A 22997-nucleotide genomic window follows, 5' to 3' on the forward strand; every position below is an offset into this window, starting at 1 on the left:
CAATAGGTGCCTGCCATGCAATGCATGGAGGCAGTACTGACTTGCTTCGCAAGTCAGTACTGCTCTCCTTATGCATTGCTATGGCATGCCCCTAACTAGAAAATAAAATTAAATTTCTCAGTTGTCCCCCGAATAAGTTTGCTGGAGTTTCCCTCCAGTTTCTGTTTGTTGCTGTTGAAAAAAAATCAGATCAAGTTCTTGCATTTTAATTGCAGCGCACCAGGATAAATATAACTGTTTTTATATTTATATTTCAAGCTTACAAAGTAAGACATAGTGATTAATGGTGATCAATTGTTTTAATTGATTTCCAGCCGTAGTTTAACCCTTGCCCGTCTCATCTGCTTCATTTAAATCCTGACTTGTTCGTGTTTGTAAGGTTGCAACCAGCTGACGGACGGCTGCCTGCCCTACCTGAAGCGTTTCTCCTCTCTGACTCTGCTGGACCTGCGAGGCTGTAAGGGCATCAGCAGACGAGCCTGCCACGCTTTCATCTCAGATTTGTCCCACGTCGCCCTCTACTGTATGATGGAGGAGAAGCTCATCCAACGCCTGGACTAACGCCACACCTTTTTTAAAAACATCACTAAAAGGAAGTAATGCCTTCATTTAAATTACTGATGGAGGTGGATGGGATTCTGCCATTTTATTACAGCTTGTAATTTAAAACGTTAAAAAGACGGGGAGGAATTTCTTACTTTAGTATTTTCTTTGTAAGCAGAGGATATGTGTTTGTGAATATTGTTTATCTGAGCACTGTGCTAAAATAAAAGTTTAGTAGTTCTGTGCCTGTTACTTCTGTTCTAATGGGAATGGTCAAGTTTTCACCAACAAGGCAAAATGTATTCCTTTATTCTTACTGATGAGAATTATTGCTACAGCCAATCATATTCTGTTAGCTTGTTTATGTTCTTTAATTCTCCCACATTTGCATAGAAAATGCATTTTGGTTTGCAATGCAAAGCAGACCAGAGTTTGACGCCATGCAGTCCTGCCAAATGCTCTCAACCAGCAGAGTTTCTGCAGGTTTCACAACTCGAATTTAAGGATTTAATAAACTTCTCCTCAAAGATAAGTTTGTTCAACTTCGAGAATGTGTTCTCTCCTTGTTATGCTGTTACTTGAAAATGGTCTCAAAACAATTTTATCGTTTATTGCAATAACTTATCGTTTAATGTGGAGACCTAGAAAAATGTATCCCACAATAATATTAAACTATTTTGAGTCTGATCAGCACTTTCTCCACAAAATCTGTACACACACAAATGTTAGTTTATTTCTTTATTACAAACTGCCTCATACAGAAAAACACTAATGTATGGTGTGTGTGTGTGGCATCAGTCATGGTGGAAAGGTGTGTGTGTTGCTGCAGGTGAACATTTCTGTCTAGTAGCTCTTCGTGGCCTCGTACTGCTCGGGGAAAGGCAGGCTGACGTGTCCGCTTCCGGCTACCAGAGGAAGGATCCCAGCGTTGGGAATGACGTTCCAGGACAGCGTCAAGGTGATGTTTTTATTGGCCCTGCACACAACACAGATGTGCCCGTCAGCCAATCGCATTCAGGAACACGGATACAAGCTATTACACTTTGTTGCAATGTGCTGGAAGGCAACAAACGGCTCCTCGTTGATGATCATCTTTGATTTTGGTTGTGAAATTGTCAACACGAAGCCCTAAATCTTAAATGTACACGTGATATAGAAAACAAAACGGGACGTAGTGCTTTGATATGGTCAACACTATTAACTAGATAAATATTTACGTTTTTAATTCTGATGGTGCGTTAACACCAAACGTGTCTGACGCTTCAAATTCGACACGTGTGCACTTTTGGTGCGTTTACGCCAAACGCGTTATGAGCGTCAGGTGCGTCTGGTTCAAACACTCAAAACGGTTCAAATCGCGCCGCGCTAGACGGTCAAAACGAATTTGGTGTGAACGCACCATGATACATTAGCGGCGTTGTCGGTGTAAAATATGGTTTAATCTAGCATGCTCCTAACACTCTGCAGCGTCTAACCTGAGTCCATTCCCATCATCGAAGAAGAAGTATTTGGATTTCATGTCTCTGAGGTTCAGTTTGGTGTTCTCTCCTCGGAGGATGATCCTATCCCACAGCACCACCTGGTTTAGAGACTGGCACAAACACACACACACACACTTTTATAGTCACCTAAAAGAGTCATATCAAAGTCATTATCTGTGGGTGTAAAGAAACGGTCAGAGGTTTTGGTAGTGAAAAACTTATTTTCGTCATGACCCACCAAAAGTAACAGAACATGCTTGAAAAGTTAAATACTAATATTTAACTTGTTAAATATTCTTTTCATTCTTGTTAAAGTTAAATATTAGTATTTAACTTTAAAAAGCACAAAATATTTAGAATACAGTACATCAGTGCAGACAAATAGATGTGTAATAACAGCCAAAATGTTATTACAAATGCACTGAAATGCAGGTCAGATGGGTAGTTTGTACAGAAATACAGTGAAGATTAGTTTTTTGTTATAAATCAAACTGCTTTATACTGAAACACATTTTCAACGTCAATTTTTCCTGATTAACTTGAAGAAAACAAGTTAATCTCAAGAAAATAAACTTTTTTTTCTCGAGACAGGTTGACTGGTGTATGTGTTAAACCTGATTCCATCCTTCAATGCATGCAACAGCAGGGGGAGAGGACTTATGAGGTATAAGCCATGACGTTGTCTGAATGACAACGTGTGTCTGATTTTTTTTATTTCATGCTGATCCAAACCAGATGAACACACCAAAGCTCAATAAGTTTGTGTTTACTTACGTTGCTCTTTGTGGCGTATTCAGCTGACAAGTAGAGAAACAGCTGCTTGACATTCCAGTCAAAAATTGGCTCCAAATGTGTGAAAAGTTAAAGAACAACACAAAGACACACATTTGATCAAACAACAACACTTTGAATTAACCAAATCTCTTCAAAAACAAAGTACAGTTACATTGATGTTAGTGTAGTTTTTAAATAGTACGGAGTTACTGCTGAGCAAATATAACTTCATCTCAGCATTTAGGACATCAGATTAAGTAAAAGGATATCAGCTGAGATGTCAAAGGTGATAAACCCCAGATCACTTCGTTCCCTGGGTCCTGTGAAGTCATCAACATTCTTCCTGTTAGAGAGGAAAATTAATTAGTTTGAAACTCAAATTAGATTAAAAAAAAAAAAAAACGTTTCCGTTTCCCCATCTTCTCCCAGGTTGCCAGGTGCCTTCAGGATTCATTTTAAGGCAAATCTGGAGCCTGATGTTACGAGTTTTTACAAGATAATTTTGTGGGTCTTAAGAATGGCGATGCTAACTACATAGGAGCTAAAATGTATATTTTATTTGTTTACAAATATCTTCCAAAAAAACTCAGAAACTTTGAGATTATTCTCAGATATTTTCTAAAAAAAAAAAGAAAAAAAAACAAGTGGAAAATTCAATCTTTGAAAATTTTCCACCTTTCAAACTCAGAAATTACCTATTGCAGCTTTAAATTAAAACTGAAAGTTAAATAGTTTCTATAATGGTGCATAACTTAATAAATTAACAATTGAATACATTAATAAGAGATACAAAAATGCTTAATTTCCTCTTTGGGATCTGAAAGAGGCCAGATCCTCTTTTGGATCTGGCCTCTTTCAGCCCCCCATCTGGTACCGCCCATGCTTTCTGCATCCAAGTAAAAGCTGGATTTAGTGGGGAACTGAGTCCACACAGCATGATGCTGCCATTGCATGTCAGCTAAAGCGGTGTGGTCACTAGCAAGAGACGCATATGGTTGTGCTCCCATGTGGTAATGGTGAATAAATGTGCATAAAAATTAATGCAGCTTTTCCAAAATATTACGAAACTTTCTAAATAATTTTTTTTATCAAGTATGTTTTTTTTAATGAAGCCGGTTTTAAATCTAGTTTGATAATAAATATCACTACAGGTGGTAACATGAGAGCAGCAGAAGGAGGAAGTCTGGGTTACTAATCATCCGATCAGACAGCAGGGCCTCGTTCTGACTCTACATGGTGATGGTGAGGCATCATAAATAAATTCACCACTGCTAATAACGTTCATGAAGACAAAGAACAGCAGTTTTCTCCCCCAAACAGCTGATATGAATGAAGCTCTTACAGCATAACTTTAGAGACGTGGATGTCCACAGAAACTCTTCTGTCTTTAAAAGCCGTCGTGACGAAACAGCCGAAAGTCAGAGCCGCCATGACGCTCAGAGAGAAGGCGAACAGCGAGTTAGCTCTCGATAGAACCGTATTCATCTTTAAAAGTGGCTAAAGGGAGCTGAAATGAATGACAGACGAAAGGCTAATATAGAGCAACCGTTGAACAAACACTAGCGGATGTATACCCGGAAGTGTCGCCGTAAACACAACTTCCTGTGCGGAGCTTTTCAGAATAAATGCACCGTATTAGGCGTTTTGTTTCTTGTCAAAAGAGTTAAGTGTTCATTTAGGGAATTGCTTCAATAATAAAAGTGATTAACCTGTGTCTGAACAGTTAATTTACTATTTATAATAACGATTATATGAATGATTTGTTAACGTAGCAACACAGACAGGAAACAGCCACCTGCAGAGATGAATAAGCGCTTCCTCTTCTTTTCCCCACTAAATAGCGTTTGGCTACTATTATAACGGGGCATTACCGCCATCTTCTGAATGAAAGTCAGACTCCATAGTACACAATAAATAAATAAAGTCTACCAAAATATATATTAGTCCCCTTATTTGTGTTGTGTGAAACATATTGAACTCTTTTAATGAGATTTTTGCTGGTACTTCTACTTTAAGGGTCACCACAGTGGATCATTTACCTTCAGATGCCCATTTTCAAGATGCAAACGACTCTTAATGCCATAAATTTATATTTAGAGATTCATCTGTATTTTATTTTAAGTGTCACCTTTACATATCTTGAATTAATCTAAATTAGCTTTTTAAATTTCCAGTCAGTTCATAGTAACTACTCATAATAGTAGTTACTATGAACTACTGTTCATAGTAGTTCATAGTAATTATAGTAACTATAAATAGTAGTTTAGGGAGAAATTAAATTATGTAATTTAATTTGTTTCTAAAATTACAAGGTGATCAAAAATCCGTAGATTTCAGTTAGTAAAATATGGGCTGTAAATTATGGAGAGGCAAATTGAATGGTTTCTACTGCTTGCTGAGTGTCCAAAACCATTTTTGTAACTGGTTATGTATATCGTTATATAAATAATTTAATCTTTTACTCCAATGGGCTGAAATTTGTGATGAAATATGATTTAAAAAAACAAGATTATAATGTAGTTGGTTAGTAGATCACATAATTTTGTAAAGAAATCTAGATATTAATTTTAAAATTGCTCAAATAAAAGTAGAAAGTACAGCATACTCCAAAAAAATATAATTAGAAAAAACAAATTTATGTAAATATAATTAGTTTCTTCCTGCGTACGTGTTATTTTATCATCTTTCTAAAATAATCTTGTCCTGCGATCCACCTTGCATCTCAGCCAATCAGAATGAGTTTCGCCTTTGACTCCGCCCCCTCGCTGTGACTCGTGCTGTGGTGTTTTGACTGCAGCACGTGAGCCCCAGCCGCGGTACATGGAGTTCCAGCCCGAGCAGCTGAGGGGAGATGTCCAGGAAAAGAGCCGCAGAGTCGGTGTCCGTGCCCAGCAGCACCCCGGAGAGGAAGCGGGCCTGCTGGGGCGTTCTGATCAGCCAAGGTCGGTCCTCTGCTTAGCTTTTCAATGCGATAGAAACCAGAACGGATGAAGAAAAAAAAGGTTGAAATACAGAACAACATGTTGAACTTGTGATGCATTCAGTGTTGACAGCGCAGTTCTGGTATGTGTTACGGGTAAATAAGACCTAATGGCGCAAGCCTAAAATACCCCCTAACATGATCTGAAAACAACACATGTTAAGACTAAATAAAACTGTAGAATTAACTCAATAAAACTGCTTTTTATGGTAATCTGCATTAAGTGTCCATCCTCTGGGTTAAATTAGAGAATTTACTGAAATACTGTAATAAATGCTCTTTATATTATGCTCTTTGTTACCCTGGTGTTTTTGTAATAGCCGTAGGCCTGTCGCAATAAGCAATAAGCCAATTAATCGCATGATAAATTAAAAGGAACTCATTAATTTCCATTTACATGCTTTACCGTTTTTCTTTTTCTACCAAAAAAAAAATAGAAAAAAAAGAATGGATGACAAAAGTCTTCAATCTGGTGTTTTGGTCTCAACTAGCCCTTTTTTGAAGCACAGTTTTTGTTTTCAGAAACTTCCTAATTACTTTTATTTATTTGTTTTTTTTTTTGTTTATTTATTTTGGATATTTAAAATGTCTCCCAGTTCCAGTGTTAAATGTTTATTAGAATTTAAAGTTTATTGAGCTTTGAGAATGTGTTCTTGCATTATTTTGCCATTATCATTATATTGCCTGAACATAGTCTCAAAACAACAATCTTATATTTTATCACAATATCTTCTGCAAAAATTATTGCTCAGCTACATTTGTTCAATAGATTACAAGTACTGTAAAAACGATTCAGTGGTTTCAACTAATATGTTACATACATATTAGTAACATATTAGTTACTAATATGTTAGTAACTATTAGTTGGCATATTATTAGTTGAACTATTAGTTGAACTAATAACTTAGTTATTAGTTTAATTACGTTCTTAAGTTTGTGGCAGTTATTTATTTAAAACTGTTTTCAGGTTTGTTTAAAACTGTTTGATGTAAAATATGCTATATTCCAGCTTATAAATTTAAAGGATTAAATTTTTTCAAAATTAATTTGTTTGTTTAAATTATAGTTAATTTATATTTTCTATTTGAATGTACTTAAGATTAAATGAATGCAAAATGTTAAAAATGACTTAACATTAAATCAAAACAGTAAATTCTACTTAATAATATCTATTTTAATGTTTTGCTATAGTTTTATTGAGTAGATTTGGGATATTCTTTTCTTACAGTGTACTCAGGTGACCTTAAATGCTACTAGGGGAATTTCTGATGTCAATTATTTACAAAGTAGGTATGACACTGAGTCAGGAAAAATTCAGGTGGATATTTAATGTTCACTTTCATTTTTGTCTGAAGTTAGAGCTTAGATTGTGGACTAATATCAGGCATTTAAACTTTGCCTTTCAGTTGCAAATCAAAAAGTAATAATCCGAATTGCCTTTTGAAAACCTGACTTACAGGTGTGTAAGATTTAACTAGCTGTGAATTGCCACAAACGCAATGGTTTAATTTGTTGCTACAGCAACTATCAGTACATTTCTAATGCACTTTGGCCACATAATTAAAAATATGATGCGAAACCTTTCTGTTTGGAATATGTGCACCAGAATGTTTTCTATTCATTTTTCTCACTTCAAATTTTTAAATGTTTTCTTCTACATAAATAAACTGCATCACTTAACCAAACATGTGAAACCAAACGATAAGAAGCAATTTTATTCTTGTTTTCTGCATCCTGAATGTCATTCAGCACGGTAATAGTTGAGTTTACTGGAGTGGTTCTTAAAGTTTTAAGAACTACTCAACGACTGTATTTTTGTTTTAAAAAGAAATTACGAGTATAAATCTATGTTGTTTCAAAGTATCAACAGGAAAATGATACAAAACATCAGGCAAATAATCACAGGATTGTTTCACTAAACACAAACTCACTGGGGCGAGATGAAAAAGCAATGACATGAAAGAAAACATGAACAGTAAACAGAAATAAATACGACTCTTAACTAAACAAATCCAAAACACAAACAATGAGAACAACTGAACTAGCGCAAAGAGTAAACTAAAAACATAAAGATATAAGAAACAAACAAGAAAGAACTGAAAAGACAAAACAACATCGCAAAAACACAAAATCTTACCAACTACACCTTAAATAAGACAAAACTCACTTTTCAGCAAGATATATGAGCTTAATATTGATGAAAAAGTACTTGTTCCACTGGGAAAATGTTTTAGTTAAATACTTTGCCAATGTAACTAGAACTTGTTCTTCATTAAGGAATTATTCACTTAAAACAAGGTGTTATATCTTGCAGAAAAGTTAGCTTTAAGTTTTGTCTTATTTCAAGCGTACTAAGATACAGGGTGACCCACGAAAAAGCAGCCCGCGTTACTATAGTATTACTGGCGGCCTTCCGTAAAGAAAGAAAGAAATTGAAAAGCCAAAATCTTTACTCACTCTTTACAGAACGTGCCTCGTGTGTCAATGCAGTTTTGGGCGCGCCTTGACATATTGTCATATACACGATGGGGCACCAATGCTCTGAATTGCATTTCGAATATTGTCTTTCAATTGCTGTAAAGTTCTCGGGTTATTAGCGTACACTTTTCCCTTCAAATTGCCCCACAGATAAAAGTCACTATTTGTTAAATCCGGCGATCTCGGTGGCCCCTCTGGCAGGAAGGCGGGCTACTTTTTCATGGGCCACCCTGTATCTTAACTAGAAACTAGACCAAAATGACTGCAGGATTTTGGGTTTTTGTAGTGAACTGAAAGTAAAGGTCTAAACAAATGGGCTATAATAAAAGGTTTTGTTGGTGTGTTTGGGGGTTTGTTTGTTTCCAGGGTCGTGGGCAGATCGCTCTCCGCTCCATGACGCAGCGTCTCAGGGTCGCCTGCTGATCCTGCGCAGGCTGCTGGCTGAGGTAGGACCATGACACTGACACCAACTTAAAACCACACATTTTTCTAAGAAAACCAAATCACTTAGTAAAACATAACACAGTGGAAAACCAGTGAGTAAACTAGTTTAATCTACAATCGTCTTTATCTTCTGTTTAATATTGAATCGCCATCATTAACCCTGTTGACTGTGAGGAATCTGGAAAAGCCGCCTATCCCGTACATCGCCCCCTAGTGATGAAAAGTGATAATTACACAGCCTTGTTTGTATATAATGTTGTCAGTTTTATTGGTTTTTCTCTGATCTGATCACACCCAGCAGCGACCAAATAAACAATGTGTTTTTTGCATGTGTTCTTTTGCAGGGATATCATGTAAACATCAAGACCATCGACCAAGTGACGCCCCTCCATGAAGCCTGTCTGTCTGGACACGTGGCATGTGTCAGGGCGTTGCTAAGTGCTGGAGCTAATGTAAGTACTGATACTTTCACTTTCATTTCCAGACATAATATGATAGTTTAATGGTGCGTGATCCTGCAGGTGAATGCTGCCACCATCGACGGCGTCACTCCTCTGTATAATTGCTGTGCATCAGGGAGCGTCGGGTGCATGGAGCTGCTGCTGCAGAATGGAGCGCACATGCACACACTTCACACACACTTCCCTTCGTCTATGCATGAAGCCTGCAGGAGAGGTATGCACACACAGCAGAAACCTTGTGTGTATTAAAGTGTCTTCCTAGTAGACAAATACGCCCCGCTGTGTTCAGAATGTGAATGCGTTTAGATTACGGCGGAGGTGTCCAAACTTTTTGTTACCTGGACCAAAAACATCAACTTGTGGGCTGGTTTTTTCTTGTCTTTTTTTTTTTTGACTAAAACACAAAGTTTCAGTCAGAATTTTGTTTCTGCTCAACAGTAAACTAAGCACTAAATACTTTAATTAAGCAATAAAAATAGTCAGATTTTTTTTGTAGGAAAGGGATGTGAGGGAATCATTGTAAGTACAACATTTTGAAAAGGTTTCACATAATTTCACTTTCTCATTTATTTTGGGTTTGACTGAAGAAACTACTAGTATTCCATATAATCTGGTCCAAAACACCTCTCTCTGCACAAAAAAAAGTCAAAAATTAAGAAATAATAGTAAATTCAAACAACCAAGAAAAACCCACAACAACTGTGTGAAATCAAGCTATCGTAACTCGCAGCTACATAACCGCAACACAGGAACTGGCATTACCTAGCTTGCTGTACAGTCAAATAAAATCTGACTCGGCTCATATAGACAATATAGCATTCACAGTCAAAGAAAAGACACATCCGTTCAAACACAATATATAACGACGAGGCGACTTAACCAATTTATTTATTTTTTTAAAAACCTGGACCGAAAGTGTAGCACTTACATTATGCTAGCAGCATTAAACATCCTCCTGTAAGTATCAGGCCATAGACATGAATATTATTAATATTAATATTAATATTATATTAATTAATTATTAGTTTTCATGTCTATGCATCAGGGTACGTGATTACGTTGAGAGAGGTGCGTTCAAGTGCAATGGGAAATACTCACTGCTCAATTCTTACAGGTGCTAATAAAAAAATTTACTAATTTACATAACAAAATATGGCAGAAATGGTAAAATTCAAAGCTTGACTGAAAGTAATATAATTAACCTGTTACACAGTTCTGCTTCTCACTAACAGCAGCCTGTTGCTCCGCCCACACTTTGGACTGAACCATTGTTCTAACAATGGTAGGGGGGGGGGGACTTAAAAATTCATTCTTATTTTTTTCTGAGATAAATGGCAGATTTACTTTGCAAACAAATAGCTAGCACTGTAATTATTTACACGCACACATTGTATCATGGTTAGTGAGTCACAATGTGCAGAGTTCACACACATTTATCCTGCAGAATCACAACCTTCACACTAGAACATCTGTACACTTAACATGATTATTTCATGATTTATTCAAGATTTTTATTTATTTTCAGTCAAAATATTAATTTTGACCTACAAAATACTAACTGTAAAATACCTAAAATGTTCACTATCTCTTTTCTCCGTCATGCAGACTGTGCTTTCGGCAAATAGTGAGTGACAATGTGAACAACAATTTAGAAACGAAAGGAAGTTCAGTCTAACATGGGAAAGACTTTTCCCTGCAGAGATGCTCTAAGCAAAAATAAGGCAGGTTTTCCTTCCTTCTTTGCTTTCACTAATGTCAATGTGTACAAACATACACATACAGTATGTGGGAGCATAGAATAAGTGATTATGTGTATAATTAATTCATTTTGGTGATGTTTAGTTTATCTATATAGCACCAGTACACAACAAATGTCATCCCAAGGAAATTTCCAAGACAAATAGATCCAGTTTATAATATGTAAGTCAATTCAGTTCAATCCAATCACTTAGACAGATAATCACACATCAACTTCATCCCAACAAAAATAAAGAAAAAATGAAACATTTCCTGCCTATTTTATTGCGTTCTCTGCCAATTGTGTGCATTTGTGTGTGCAGTCCCAAAGCAACAAACTCACACACATGCAGCAGCTTCTGGAGTGTCAGAGATTTTTTTTTCCTAAATCAAAATAGTTTCAGAAAAAACAATCTTACAGAGCGCTATTGATTTACTTTGTGTGATGGATCATAAACAGAAAAACATTGCAACATTCCAGGTTTAAATCATTACGTATAAAATAAGCACAAAATCATTTCTGCTGCTGGTAGATTTTGATTTGTTATTGTCATTCAACCAAAGTTTGATTTTGATAGGAAATGAGAGAGGCAACTCTCGAAAGAAAGTAAATAAATAGAAAAGGGGGAATCCATTTGAGGGAAAAAAAACATTGGTTTTTATTTACATTTGATGAAAAATATCCATGTCAAAACATTTTTATTGGAAAATCTTTAGTACTCCAATTATCAAAGGGTTCTTATAATTGTCAATCAGTTTCTTTATGTTTCCACACATTATTTATATTTATCTTTGGTAATAAGCACTTTGAATTGCCTTGTTGCTGAAAATGTGCTATATAAATAAAATTACCTTTACCTTACCTAAAAATAAAATTCAACTATGTGGAGTGAAAACTGTTGACAAAAAGAGAAAAGATTGCACCACCAGTGTGGTCGTATTTCAGATGTTTAGAACAAAGAACAAAAAAAATAATTAAATTTAATTTAAACTCATATATGGTTTTATATCAGCCATAATGTAAATGAATGAATTCAAATGGGTCCAAACTGTGTTCTGTATAAGTTAAGCTTTTCGTCATTGTGTCGTCAAGGGAACAGCCAGTGTGTGGAGAGCCTTCTTTCTCATGGAGCAGATCCAGACCACCAGGTCCCTCACCTGGGCTCCCCTCTCTACGTGAGCTGCCTACACCGACACACAGCCTGCTCAAAGCTGCTGTTGGACAAAGGTGTGACTTTTCTGTTTCTGTTTTTCTTTTTAATTACACTTTCTAGTTGCTCTCTGCAACCGACTATTAGGGCCAAATTAAGGAAAAAAATTATAATTACAAGAAAAAAGTCATGATATTGTGAGAAGAATTTCATAATAATATAAGAAAAAAGTTGTAGTAACACAAGAATGAACTCATAATATTAAAAGAAGTTGTAATATTAGCAGAAGGAAGTAGTAATTTTGTCAGCCAATCAATTCATTTTATTTACTCTTACTTGAGTCAACCTCTGCGTACTCTACCCGCCTCTGGTTGGCCCTATGCATGGTGCTGTAGTTGTGACATTTATTTTGCCCTCCTCCCCTCATCCAGGAGCCAGTGTTAATGCAGGGAAAAGCGGGGAAAGCCCTCTGCATGTAGCTGCCAGACAGAACAGCACCGATCTGGTGTCGGTTTTACTCGACCATGGAGCCGAAACCAAGCTCAGAGACGGAAACGGCCAGCGGCCGTTAGACCTCGCTCCGCCTGGTGGAGAAACACACCAGCTGCTTGTGGCATTTGAAGGTAATGATTTTTCGCTGTGAGGATTTTCAAGTTGAATGAAAACCCCTGAACCGGCTCTGTTTGACTCCAGCGTCCCCCAGGAGTCTCTGCCAGCTGTGCCGTCTCCGGATCAGGACCGTGATTGGGCGAGCCAGACTCAAGCAGCTTCCTCTCCTCCCTCTTCCTTCACTTCTCACTCAATACTTGGAGCACACATAGAGCCATAGGCTGCGTGCTCTCCCGTACTTTTCTGGCTCCAATGCAAAAACAGAAAATATTACCAAGTATTTTTGTTCTAGTTTCTAGTGCATATATCTCAGTACACCTGAAATAAGACAAAAAACTGACTTAGAAGTAACTTTTCAGTAAATTTTCAGCAAGAAATAGCAGCTTATTCTGGGTAAGTCCTTAATATTAATGAAAAAGTACTAGTGATAAGTACTTCAAGACATTTTTCCCATGTTATTTCACTTATAACTTGTACTTTTTAAAAAAAAATCAATATTTAGGGGTTGTTATAAAAATTATATATATGTCAAAAGAAATTTTTCTTCCTAATTTAACGGCTTGAAATTGGGCCTCTGTCTCTTTAAAATCTCCTGCTCTTTCTGAAACTCCGCCTTCAGTGGGTCATCACAACATGGCTTCCCTATTAACCCTTTAACAACATTTTTACCAGCGTTGCACTGAGAAGTAGCTCATACAATGAGCTCAGCTGACTTTCACCGGGTGTTTGCTAATTACTGCTGGCTAGTCTGAAGGATCTGAGTGGGGCAGTTGTACGGGAGGCTGCTCCATGAGGCAGAAGCTCATAAACTGCAGTTCAGAGGAGGAGCTGCGTCCCGAAGGCGTGGCTTGGTCCAACCAGGCATTTTGCACAGCTGAATGGTTGTCATGGCGATGAACGGATTTCTCAGTCATGCATGAAATAATTAAGGCAACACTCCAGGTATGTTTTAGATAAAAAATTTAAAAACATTACATTATAACAAGACATAAAGTAATTTTTTCTTAATACTACCTCTTTAAAACAAGTTACTATCTTGCTGAAAACTTATTTGTAAGTTAGTTTTATCTCATTTCATGTGTACTGAGATATTTGCACTATAATCTAGACCAAAAAAATTCTAAAAATGTTGTGTCTTTCAGTCTAGCTATAGTGAATACAGATAGTATTTCCTGTCAACATGTCACCGTGGATTCAAGCCGATAAAGGACCTGTTTGCACCCTGAAGATGCACATCAAGCTCCCACATATGATGCACTAACTATTCCCGTAATTTTGCTGAAAAGTGTTTTCTCAGCCGATAACCTTAATATCTTTATGTCAATGTTATTTATGAATAATTTTTTTATTTTGTGAATGTCAGAATGCTGCTGGAATTGGAAACATTTCTAAAATGTGTGTTTGCATACATGCTAATGAAATGCTAATAAATAATTTATATTTGTGAAATGACAAAATATAGAGTATTTTATTGGATGCAATGAACCACTATCTGTTTTTTATTACTTCAGCTAAAGATTATTTAAATGATACACTGTATATTGAATTGAAATGACAGATTATTGTGAACTGGACTTGAAATGAATCGAATAAATAAAGTTTTTATTGCAAAAAGGTTGGTTGCTTGACTGCAGCGTTAAACTTTGGTGCAATATTGCAGCTATTACTACGTAGTTATGAACAGATAAGAGTCATACAAACATAAATAATTATAAATAATTTACAGTACATCAAATAAAAATGACTTACTTAAAATTTCATTAATAAAAATGTGAAACAACGAAAGAATCACAAATAGGGACATTCAGGCTGTTAGATTTGGTTTTATAATAATTTTTTAATGTTTAAAAAGTTCTCGACTGTCCCACGGGTCATCAGGATAATAATCCAGTCTTTTTCATTTTCAGATATTTTAGAGTTATTTTTTAATCAGTTTTATTTGTGGATTTCTTGAGTTTTCAGTAAAGTTATTTTAAATCCCTTGTTTTTTTATTTCTGGTTGCTTCTCCAATGCAAAGCGTTTCGTTTTGACTGACGTCCTGAGGATGAGCGGAGAGCTCTGCGTACGGCAGCAGGCTGAGCAGGAACTGATCCTGGATATTGGATCCTGCTGCAGAGATCAGTAATTATGGTGCTTAGCTCTTGAGCAATCAGCTCAAACATACCACACCCTGAGACACAGAAACAGCTTCTTCCAAAAACTGTGAATAAAAGGTAGAGAATCACGGCACAGCAGAACAGATGATCTATTTTATAGCCAACAATTAAATAGATGTTACAACAAGAAGAATGGGCATAGCAGGAACCGCAGCCTTTCATTTCATTTTCAGGGCGATTTCCTTTTGTGGTTGTTCTTTAAAAACCCAGCATGCAGCTGAGCAAACAGAGCAGGCAATTTGCTGCGGAACAACTTTTCCATTACTCACATTTCTACAACACTTCATTGACAGCAAACTTTTACTGTCAGTGTACCAGAAGCTTTACTCAGCTTCACACGTTTACAAACCATATAGCTACATTTCTAACGTCATATCTTTAAGTTAATTAATTTAAAATTACAATCATGGATTTTGCTGTAATTGAGCTTGATAGCCTTTTGAACCTATGAAAGATCTTTTCAATGATATGCATTGACAAGAAAACATAAAAATATAGATTTATTACTAACTTAATACTTGTTTGTAACCTCAGACTAGAAAGAAAATCCTGATTTCTGTCAAATGTTTTATAGATTAGGAAACGCCATAAGTCTAACTTATTCTTGTTTGTACACATCTTCCTTGCCAAAGGACTCAGTGCTTGGATCCTTTTATATATACAAATACATAAAACGATATTAAGGATAATATACTGTACAGTAAGGGCACAACAATGACATGAAATATTGTGCAATTATCAAAAGCTGCATACACAATTGCAAAGGTATGTGAAGTAGGATAACAATAAAAAGGTACAAAAAACCCAACAGACTATTTACAATATACGAAAATAAAAGCAAAGCAATCAATGGAGAATAATTACAACACACACATATACATCTATCTGACTCATTTATTTATTGCTGATGAACTCAATCTTAGTCTACTTTTATCAAAGCACATCTTTGCTAAATTACAGCAATAAACATAAATAATAATAAATAATAACTAGATCATTTTTCTTGATTCCTGTAAAGTGTCTTTTTTTAACAGTTTAATTTAGGATAGATAGGTAGTAATTTATAAATCGAGAGGAAGTTATGAAAAAGCGCTGTACAGATACAATATTTATTGCCTGTTTTGTGAATTGTTTCCAATTCCTCAAAATCATAACTATTATAACTGTGAGTAAAATTAGTTATTTTATTATTGTTGGCCAGGTTCCTCCTCCTTTTTCTGGCTCAGATCCTCCCATCGGCCAGCAACAGGAACCTTAGAGGAGGACAGGGTTGTTACACCGGAACAGTCAGGCCGGGTACCAGAACAGAGCGGCGATAACAGGAAATAATAACCTGTCCGACAACACACCGCGGCAACAGCGGGAAGACTCGTTCCCACTGAACTCATATTTATTTTTATTTTACAGCAGCAGACAGAGAGCTCTTGGTTGTCTGCTGTAGCCGGTTAAACTGCGCGGACGGGGACCAGTTTAGCTTAGCTTAGCTGCTGGAAGGAAGGAGCAAAAGAGGAAAGTGGGTTCCAGTATGAGGCTGAAAGTGGGATTCCTTCTGCGGAGCTTACTGGTCATTGGGACGTTTTTAGGTTTGGTGGTACTCTGGTCGTCTCTTTCTCCAAAGCCAAGCGACGACAACCCGTTCGGGAAAAGGGTAAGAAGCTAAATCGCACCAAAAGGTGACACTTGCTACAAAGCAACCAGTGCATGTTGAGTTAACGCGGTGTGGCGTTGATTTATGCGTCCTCGTTAGCTTGTTCCCAGAACTGGACAGTTATTACTTTTGTAGTTTTGCTGAGATACTGCTGTTGGAAATGAAACGCATTTGGCTTTCCACCTGCATCCCTTCCCAACAATCCAGGATCCACATCCGTACATGTCACCACGTTTAAAGTCACGGATCCTCAACAGGCGGAAGTGAGCTGGCTGCATCTAACGAGCTCGTGATAAGAAGTAGCCAAGTGAAAGTTTAGCATTGGTTTTTTAATGAATATACTATCGTAGTTAATTATGTCAATTATTGTCACACTGTATCAATCAGATTATCATAAAATCGTAATGTAAAAATCAGTTGATATTACTGATTAATTTATTACAGATCAATAAATTAAAGGAGACCAATCGGATGTACTGAGTTGTAATTTACCAAACTATATTTCTACACAAGTAAGAGTACATCAGCTTGAAATCTTTTAGAAAATAATCAAGTAGATAATTAGGGGTGTACCAAGAAAAACAAAACCTATCTATCATAGCCATAACTTAATAGCAAGAAAACTTAATATTTAGTTGAATTGGTGAGAGTGAATACTGACTCAAGGTCATCTTAAGTATATATACAATAAGAATAACGCTGTGCAGTTGTGATCAGATGGTTAAGCTAGCGTAAACAGATGAGTTGTGAGTTTAGATTTGAAATGTGATGGTGAGTTTGTTACGGAGATCAGGTTGAGAAACAAACAGCCGGGAGATTTCTTAATTTCAGGATTCACTGGGCTGATCTTCTTCTAACGTTCAGAAGGACACCAACTGAGAAGTGCTGATTGGAAGTAAGATTCAGAAAAATCTGAGCAGAGTGTCAGTAAACCAGGAATTTACGCTGCAAAATAGTGGCAGAAAAAAAGCTGACATTGCGATTTTTATTTCCTTTCACATTTTGTGAATGTTGCAAGAATCATTTTCTGTCTGTATTACAGTTATTTTTATTCTTTATTTGCCATGACAACCATTCAGCTGTGCAAAACGCCTGGGTGTATTCAGCACGGCCTTCAAGGCACAGCTCCTCCTCAGTTTCTAAGCTTCCCAGCTTCTGCCTCACAGAGTCCACTCAGCTCCTTCCGACTAGCCGGCAGCAAATGGCAAACACCTGGTTGGATTGCACATCTGCTGAGCTCATTATACGTGCTACTTCTCAGTGAAACACTGATAAAAACATTATTAAAGAGTTAAAAGAGGAGTCATGCTGAGATAACTTCCTGACAGCGGAGTTTCAGAAAGAACAGGAGTTTCTTAAAGAGACAGAGGCCCAATTTCAAGGCATTAAATCAGGAAGTAAAATTTCTTTTGAGTAATATTTGACATGTATAGCATTTTTATACCAGCTGAAGGTAACAGTTACTTGATTATGCTCTAAAATGACACTGTGTGCTTGGAGAACAGATAATACTGCCTCTTTAACCACACATGTGCAGACGTCACCCGGTGGGCAGATCAGTTTAGCAAAGGTAGATAAAATAGCATTTACATGCAAGTATCACTCAAAATGAAGGAAATCTGGATGAAGCCATTGTTCATCCAAACAGGTAAACAAGTAAGGCTTGTTTAGTGGGGCTGTGACTCAACTTTTAATTATAGTTTTCTGTCGGTTGAACCTTTAAGGAATGGTTGGTTCTTTACTTTTCAAGGTTCCTTGAACAAAACTTTGCCAGCATTGAAAATTGAAGTTCTTCAACTTTCATTTCTGATGGTTGTGAAATTAAATGTTGCTTATCACATTGGAACTTAGTATGAAAAGCAGATTATTAAAACGCATGTAGGCTGTAAATGAATTTTGTCTCTTCCACTCACCAGACAAGTCAAAAGGCCTTCAAACTTTCTTATCTTCTGAGGGTTTTTGTTCTAGACATTTTTTCTGTAGGTGTTTTAATCGTATCTACTCCAGTGTATTTATTAAAAATCTTTTCTAATAGTGAAAAAAGATTTTTTTTAAAACATCAGTCACTCTAGCCATTTCTGTAAGGAATGTTTTCAGGCCACACCTTTCTGTACACCTGTCTGTGAAGGAGTGCTGTGGGAACACCTGTTTTTAAAGGTGTGTGTAGAGAAAAAAACCCCGAAACAACTACGCTAGACTGGTGTGTTCAGTGCCACGTCCTGTCCACATTATGTCTCATCTGCCGCCATCGCAACAGGAAGCATGTTGTTGGGACTTTAACATGTAAATTTTTATTATATTAATGAATTACATGCATTTAAAAAATCTTCATCTTTTTTTTACATTCAAAAGTCCCAAGCTGGAACCTTTGTGTTGTGTTTCTGGTAGGCTTGTAAATCTGACGCACAAGCGACATCTGCAAACAGCAATGGAAGACGAAGCTGCTCTTCTTGACCCACTGGGGTTAATTTTTACTTCATAAAACGATCTGATGAGACGCAAGAAGAGACTATTGTTGTGTGTCTTTAATGATGAGTTAGCCCATCACTAAAGCTATTTCAGACTAACATACCGTTTATATGCAAAACATGTTGCAGCAGCAGAGACGTCCCCAACGTCAGCGTCCACATTTATAAAAACGTTACATGAATAATCAGAGTTCCTGAAATACTTGAAAGCTGAATGTGTATTTTAGCACTTTGTGTTAATCTGATGATTGAATAATCTAAATAACAGATCAAAAACAATAAATACCTTTGTTGTTGTTGAGCTCATGTGTCTATTTATTCGATATTTTAGCAGCAAAAATAGATTTTGAATTGGAAATGTTGCTTATTTTGTTGAATAATTGAGTAAAATGTGATTAATTAGTTACCAGCGTTTGTAAGGATGCTTGAAATCCTTGAAAATGGTTGTATTTCAATTTGGTGTTTTTAAGGTTGGAATTGCTTGGTTTCTGTGAAGGATTTGAAAGTTCTTGATATTCTATCTGCACCGTTTTTTAAAAACTTATTTTTTAGAAGAAAAGCCTTCTTACAGAAAGTAAGCATTTAATTTGAGCAGGAATGTATTTTTTTTCTAATAACTTTTAAAATCATAAAAATGGTTTTAAAAACTTTCCTTGAAAAGTGCTTGAATTTTAGCGAGAAAATGTGTGAACCTTGAAATTCAATCCCTGCTACTAACTCCATTAAAGTTTAATTTTCACTAACTGTCCCAGTCGCTAGCCCACTCACAATAAGCAATAAATCGATTAACCGTATGCTAAATTAACTTTACTTACAGACTTTATAATTAATTTTATTTGTTGTTTTGTTAATTTATTTTGGATTTATTTGTTTTATTAGATTTAAAATGTCTTCCATTTAAAGTTTATTGATCTTTGAGATTGTGTTCTTGTATTATTTTACCGTTATATTACTGGAAAACGGTCTCAAAACAATATTATCATTTATTGCGTTAACTTCTGGGACAGTTTGTCATCCAGTAAAATGTGTTACTGTGACAGGCTGGATGATCCAAGAACCTTTTGTGGTTCTTGTCTCTCTTCACGTCAGTCAAACTTGTCTGTAAATTGTTCTGACATTGTTAAATGCTGTCTCATATAGCATATTTTGTCATTCAGATCTGTGTTTATTTACGATCTCGCCATGTGTTTTTTCTCAAACAGGATGACAGCTTGCTCCCCAAAGGTGACTTGGTCGATCAGTTTAAGCCGGTGGTGCCGTGGCCGCGTGTGGAAGGCGTGGAAGTCGACCTGAACTCCATCAGACTGAAGCACGGTGAGACACCAAACATGTTGAAATCAGCTGTGACAACTTTGGCTTTAGAGCCACAAATGCATGGTTCTACCATTATTATAGCTGCAGCTTTAGCAGAACAATTACAAGTTTTGTTGTTATCAGCGTCTACCTCATTGGGTATTTTTTTTAACCCTTTCATGCATAGTGGTCACTAGAGAGGACAGCTATCTAAAAGTCATTTTCTTGTGCTTCTTGTGGATTTTTATGTTATAAATGCCCACAGACCACTGAAGTTCACACTAATGCATCATAAAATACACTATCAACTACTGGCCATCAGCTGCAAATGCTAGAAATTATTTGTGTTAAATCCAATATGGCCGACAAACAAAAAAGCAACTAATTGACCCGGTCCCTCCTTCTACTGTAGACGATTCTTACAGGTAAAAAAAAATATTGCAACATCAGATTACCCATAAAGAACAATACTACTGATGTATTTTTCAGATAACAACTTTGTATTTGGAGAAAATTACAATTGATCACCTAAAATAAAAGAAAAAATTATTTTACAAAATTTTTTCCAAACTTTTTTTATGCCTTAAGAAAATAAAAAAAAATATGGAAAAAAATCCTGACACAAAAGATCATAATTCATGCATGAAAGGGTTAAATAATTCAGCTTCATCCATCTATCATTTATGTCTGCTTGTCGTTAGCGTGACCTGCTGACACAGGTAACCAGAGTAAATAAAAACCGTTTTCAATCGATGACTCCACTCTTTATGTGACTGGTGGAACTGGTTTTCCACCCTGATGACGGCCGCCTCCATCCAGCAATGTTATAACGTCTTTTACGTCACTGGGAAGGAATTTTCACCCGCTTTTTTTTTTTTTTTTACAGAATTGTATTTATTCTGCTACATTGTAGAGTTTTTTTTGAAACTCCTATTTAAAGCTATGTAATTTCAATCAGCATTATTTCCAGACTTTAACTAGGCCCCTCCAAACCCATTTCAAGGTGTGATTTGTATGTATTATCCTGCTTTGTTACTGAAACATTGTTAAGCTTAAGGTCATGAATGGATGCCAGGATATTCTGCTTCAACTGATGATTATTTTAGTAATCAATTATTCTGACGATTAATCGACTAAAAAAGATTTGTATTTTTTTGGCACATTTTGAAGGTTTTTTTATTTAAACCTTTTTTAGACATTAGAAAGACATTAAAAGATGCAAATAACCAATAAATAAATATTTGATTGCCTAAAATGCAGCGATACAGCATTACTTTAGTGAAAACTTGATCATTTTTATAAAAGCATGCATCTGCAGCTAAAATAAAAATACTTCTAACTTATTGTGAAACGCTCAGCCCTTTGTTCCTGACTTGATATCTGAACAATGTAGGGATAATCTGTTAATTAATTTGGATTAACAAATTAAAAATTGAGTAAAGGCTTCATAAGAGAATTTTCTTTACATAATTTGAACCAGGTAAAGCTAAAACTGAGGCTTGTGGAGTTCTGGGTAGAATATACTTCTAGACAGAGAAGTTTTTTTTATCCTAAATGCAAAATGTTGGTACTTTCTGTACAGCTTTGGCTTAATTAATGCTTTAAGTATGTTGCTCTTTTAGCAACTGGCCTTTTTTATTCTGTATTCTCCAGTTAACAATAAATCAACTACTAAATAAGATGTCAATTATTTCAATAATCGATTAATCTGATTAATCGTTTCAGTCCTAGATGGCTTTATGACTTCTTTCAGACAGATAGATGTCAGTTCTCATCTGTCCTCATATTTCATTAGACGGGGACGTAGAGTGGTTGGGGAACGGGTTGAGGTTGGTTTGGTCTTGGTGAACAGATGGAGACTTCTTGCAGCCACCATGACAGCTGTGTTGTAATAAGATGGAGTAATAATCGCTGGGGATTAAATCCTGCCTGTGTTTAGGACAGACGGAGCCACAGTTTTCTTTTGAAACTCCAGACCAGCTAAAATTAAAGGATCAACTCACCCAGAACCAGACTTTAAATATAAACATGTAATTACAGCATTAGTGAGTTGACTAAGCTTTTACCTTGAAATCAGCATTTAATGCAGGGATTCAGTTACTCTGGCTGCCTAGTGCAGGTATGGAAACAGAAACTTTAGATGTTCCTGTCGGCCTTGCTTGTAAGTTAAAGGGCACCTATTATGCAAAATAAATATTTTGCACTTTTTTTTTTTTACTTCCATTTAGGTTGTAAAAACAACCTAAGAGCTTAAAAAAACATCCATCTCAGTTTTGAGAATAAGTTAATGAGGCGTCTGGAAGACGAGTTGTTTCAAAAGCCTCCCGATTGTTAAGTCACGTCCACGGCCACTGCACCGTTACCTAGCAACCCCAATCGAACCCATCCCTGTTACCTAGCAACCCAAGCGAATCTCCAGCATGTTTGGTCAGCTGTATGTGTTGTACAATGGTTGTTGGAAGAGACAAGTGTTTTATTGTTGACTTACCATTCAGAAACTGCATGCTGCATTCTCGTTGGTTGTGCAGGAGGCTCCACTTCCTGCTTTTCAAAGATGCACTACTGTATAATTATGCATCTGTTTTCAGCCAATTTTACGTGAGGGTAAGTGATGAGTTGGGGGTACATGGAAAGAAGCAGCTAATTTAGATTTAAAACGACAAGAGGCCCTAAAGTAGCGGTTCTCAACGTGGGCGGTACCGCTCCCCAGGGGGCGTTCAGAGGACGGCAGGGGGCGCTGGCGGACATTTTTACAAAAGGGGGGCGCTGGGAT

The 22997-nt window shown here is 36.4% G+C and overlaps 4 protein-coding genes across 8 annotated transcripts in view; 3 read left to right on the top strand and 1 right to left on the bottom strand.

The window, feature by feature from the left end:
• Positions 1-795, top strand: part of kdm2aa (lysine (K)-specific demethylase 2Aa) — a 29409-nt gene extending 28614 nt beyond the window's left edge. For all 3 annotated transcript variants that reach the window (XM_008418921.2, XM_008418904.2, XM_008418913.2), the window contains one exon: positions 380-795. In XM_008418921.2, the coding sequence (XP_008417143.1) occupies positions 380-561 (182 nt within the window). In that variant the 3' untranslated portion in view covers positions 562-795. The remainder of the gene's footprint in view (positions 1-379) is intronic.
• A 471-nt stretch (positions 796-1266) lies between these two features.
• Positions 1267-4384, bottom strand: spcs3 (signal peptidase complex subunit 3). The gene is made up of 5 exons (XM_008418928.2): positions 4141-4384; positions 3068-3141; positions 2799-2875; positions 2019-2134; positions 1267-1519 (listed from the first exon to the last, which is right to left on the bottom strand). Exons 1-5 carry the CDS (start codon positions 4281-4283, stop codon positions 1387-1389), a joined length of 543 nt encoding a protein of 180 aa, XP_008417150.1. The 5' UTR covers positions 4284-4384; the 3' UTR covers positions 1267-1386.
• Positions 4385-5569: 1185 nt separating this feature from the next.
• asb5b (ankyrin repeat and SOCS box containing 5b) lies at positions 5570-12987 on the top strand. The gene is made up of 7 exons (XM_008418941.2): positions 5570-5740; positions 8623-8702; positions 9045-9152; positions 9222-9375; positions 11992-12126; positions 12481-12672; positions 12743-12987. Exons 1-7 carry the CDS (start codon positions 5650-5652, stop codon positions 12868-12870), a joined length of 888 nt encoding a protein of 295 aa, XP_008417163.1. The 5' UTR covers positions 5570-5649; the 3' UTR covers positions 12871-12987.
• Positions 12988-16083: 3096 nt separating this feature from the next.
• Positions 16084-22997, top strand: part of galnt7 (UDP-N-acetyl-alpha-D-galactosamine: polypeptide N-acetylgalactosaminyltransferase 7) — a 22943-nt gene continuing 16029 nt past the window's right edge. For all 3 annotated transcript variants that reach the window (XM_017307529.1, XM_008418953.2, XM_017307534.1), the window contains exons 1-2: positions 16084-16463; positions 20134-20245. In XM_017307529.1, the coding sequence (XP_017163018.1) occupies positions 16341-16463; positions 20134-20245 (235 nt within the window). In that variant the 5' untranslated portion in view covers positions 16084-16340. The remainder of the gene's footprint in view (positions 16464-20133; positions 20246-22997) is intronic.

Source organism: Poecilia reticulata, linkage group LG1 (genome assembly GCF_000633615.1).
Source record: "Poecilia reticulata strain Guanapo linkage group LG1, Guppy_female_1.0+MT, whole genome shotgun sequence".
In the NCBI taxonomy this organism is placed as follows: Eukaryota; Metazoa; Chordata; class Actinopteri; order Cyprinodontiformes; family Poeciliidae; genus Poecilia; species Poecilia reticulata.

Bases quoted from the DNA above. Each gene is read 5' to 3' on its own strand.
- spcs3 (XM_008418928.2), bottom strand. From the start codon at position 4,283: ATGAATACGGTTCTATCGAGAGCTAACTCGCTGTTCGCCTTCTCTCTG. The intron at 2,876-3,067 runs ATATCCTTTTAC...AACTTTTCACAC, and splicing joins CACCTTTGACATCTCAGCTG to ATTTGGAGCCAATTTTTGAC. The intron at 1,520-2,018 runs GTTAGACGCTGC...TGTTGTGTGCAG, and splicing joins GATGATGGGAATGGACTCAG to GGCCAATAAAAACATCACCT.
- asb5b (XM_008418941.2), top strand. From the start codon at position 5,650: ATGTCCAGGAAAAGAGCCGCAGAGTCGGTGTCCGTGCCCAGCAGCACC. The intron at 5,741-8,622 runs GTCGGTCCTCTG...GTTTGTTTCCAG, and splicing joins GGGCGTTCTGATCAGCCAAG to GGTCGTGGGCAGATCGCTCT. The intron at 9,376-11,991 runs GTATGCACACAC...TGTGTCGTCAAG, and splicing joins GCATGAAGCCTGCAGGAGAG to GGAACAGCCAGTGTGTGGAG.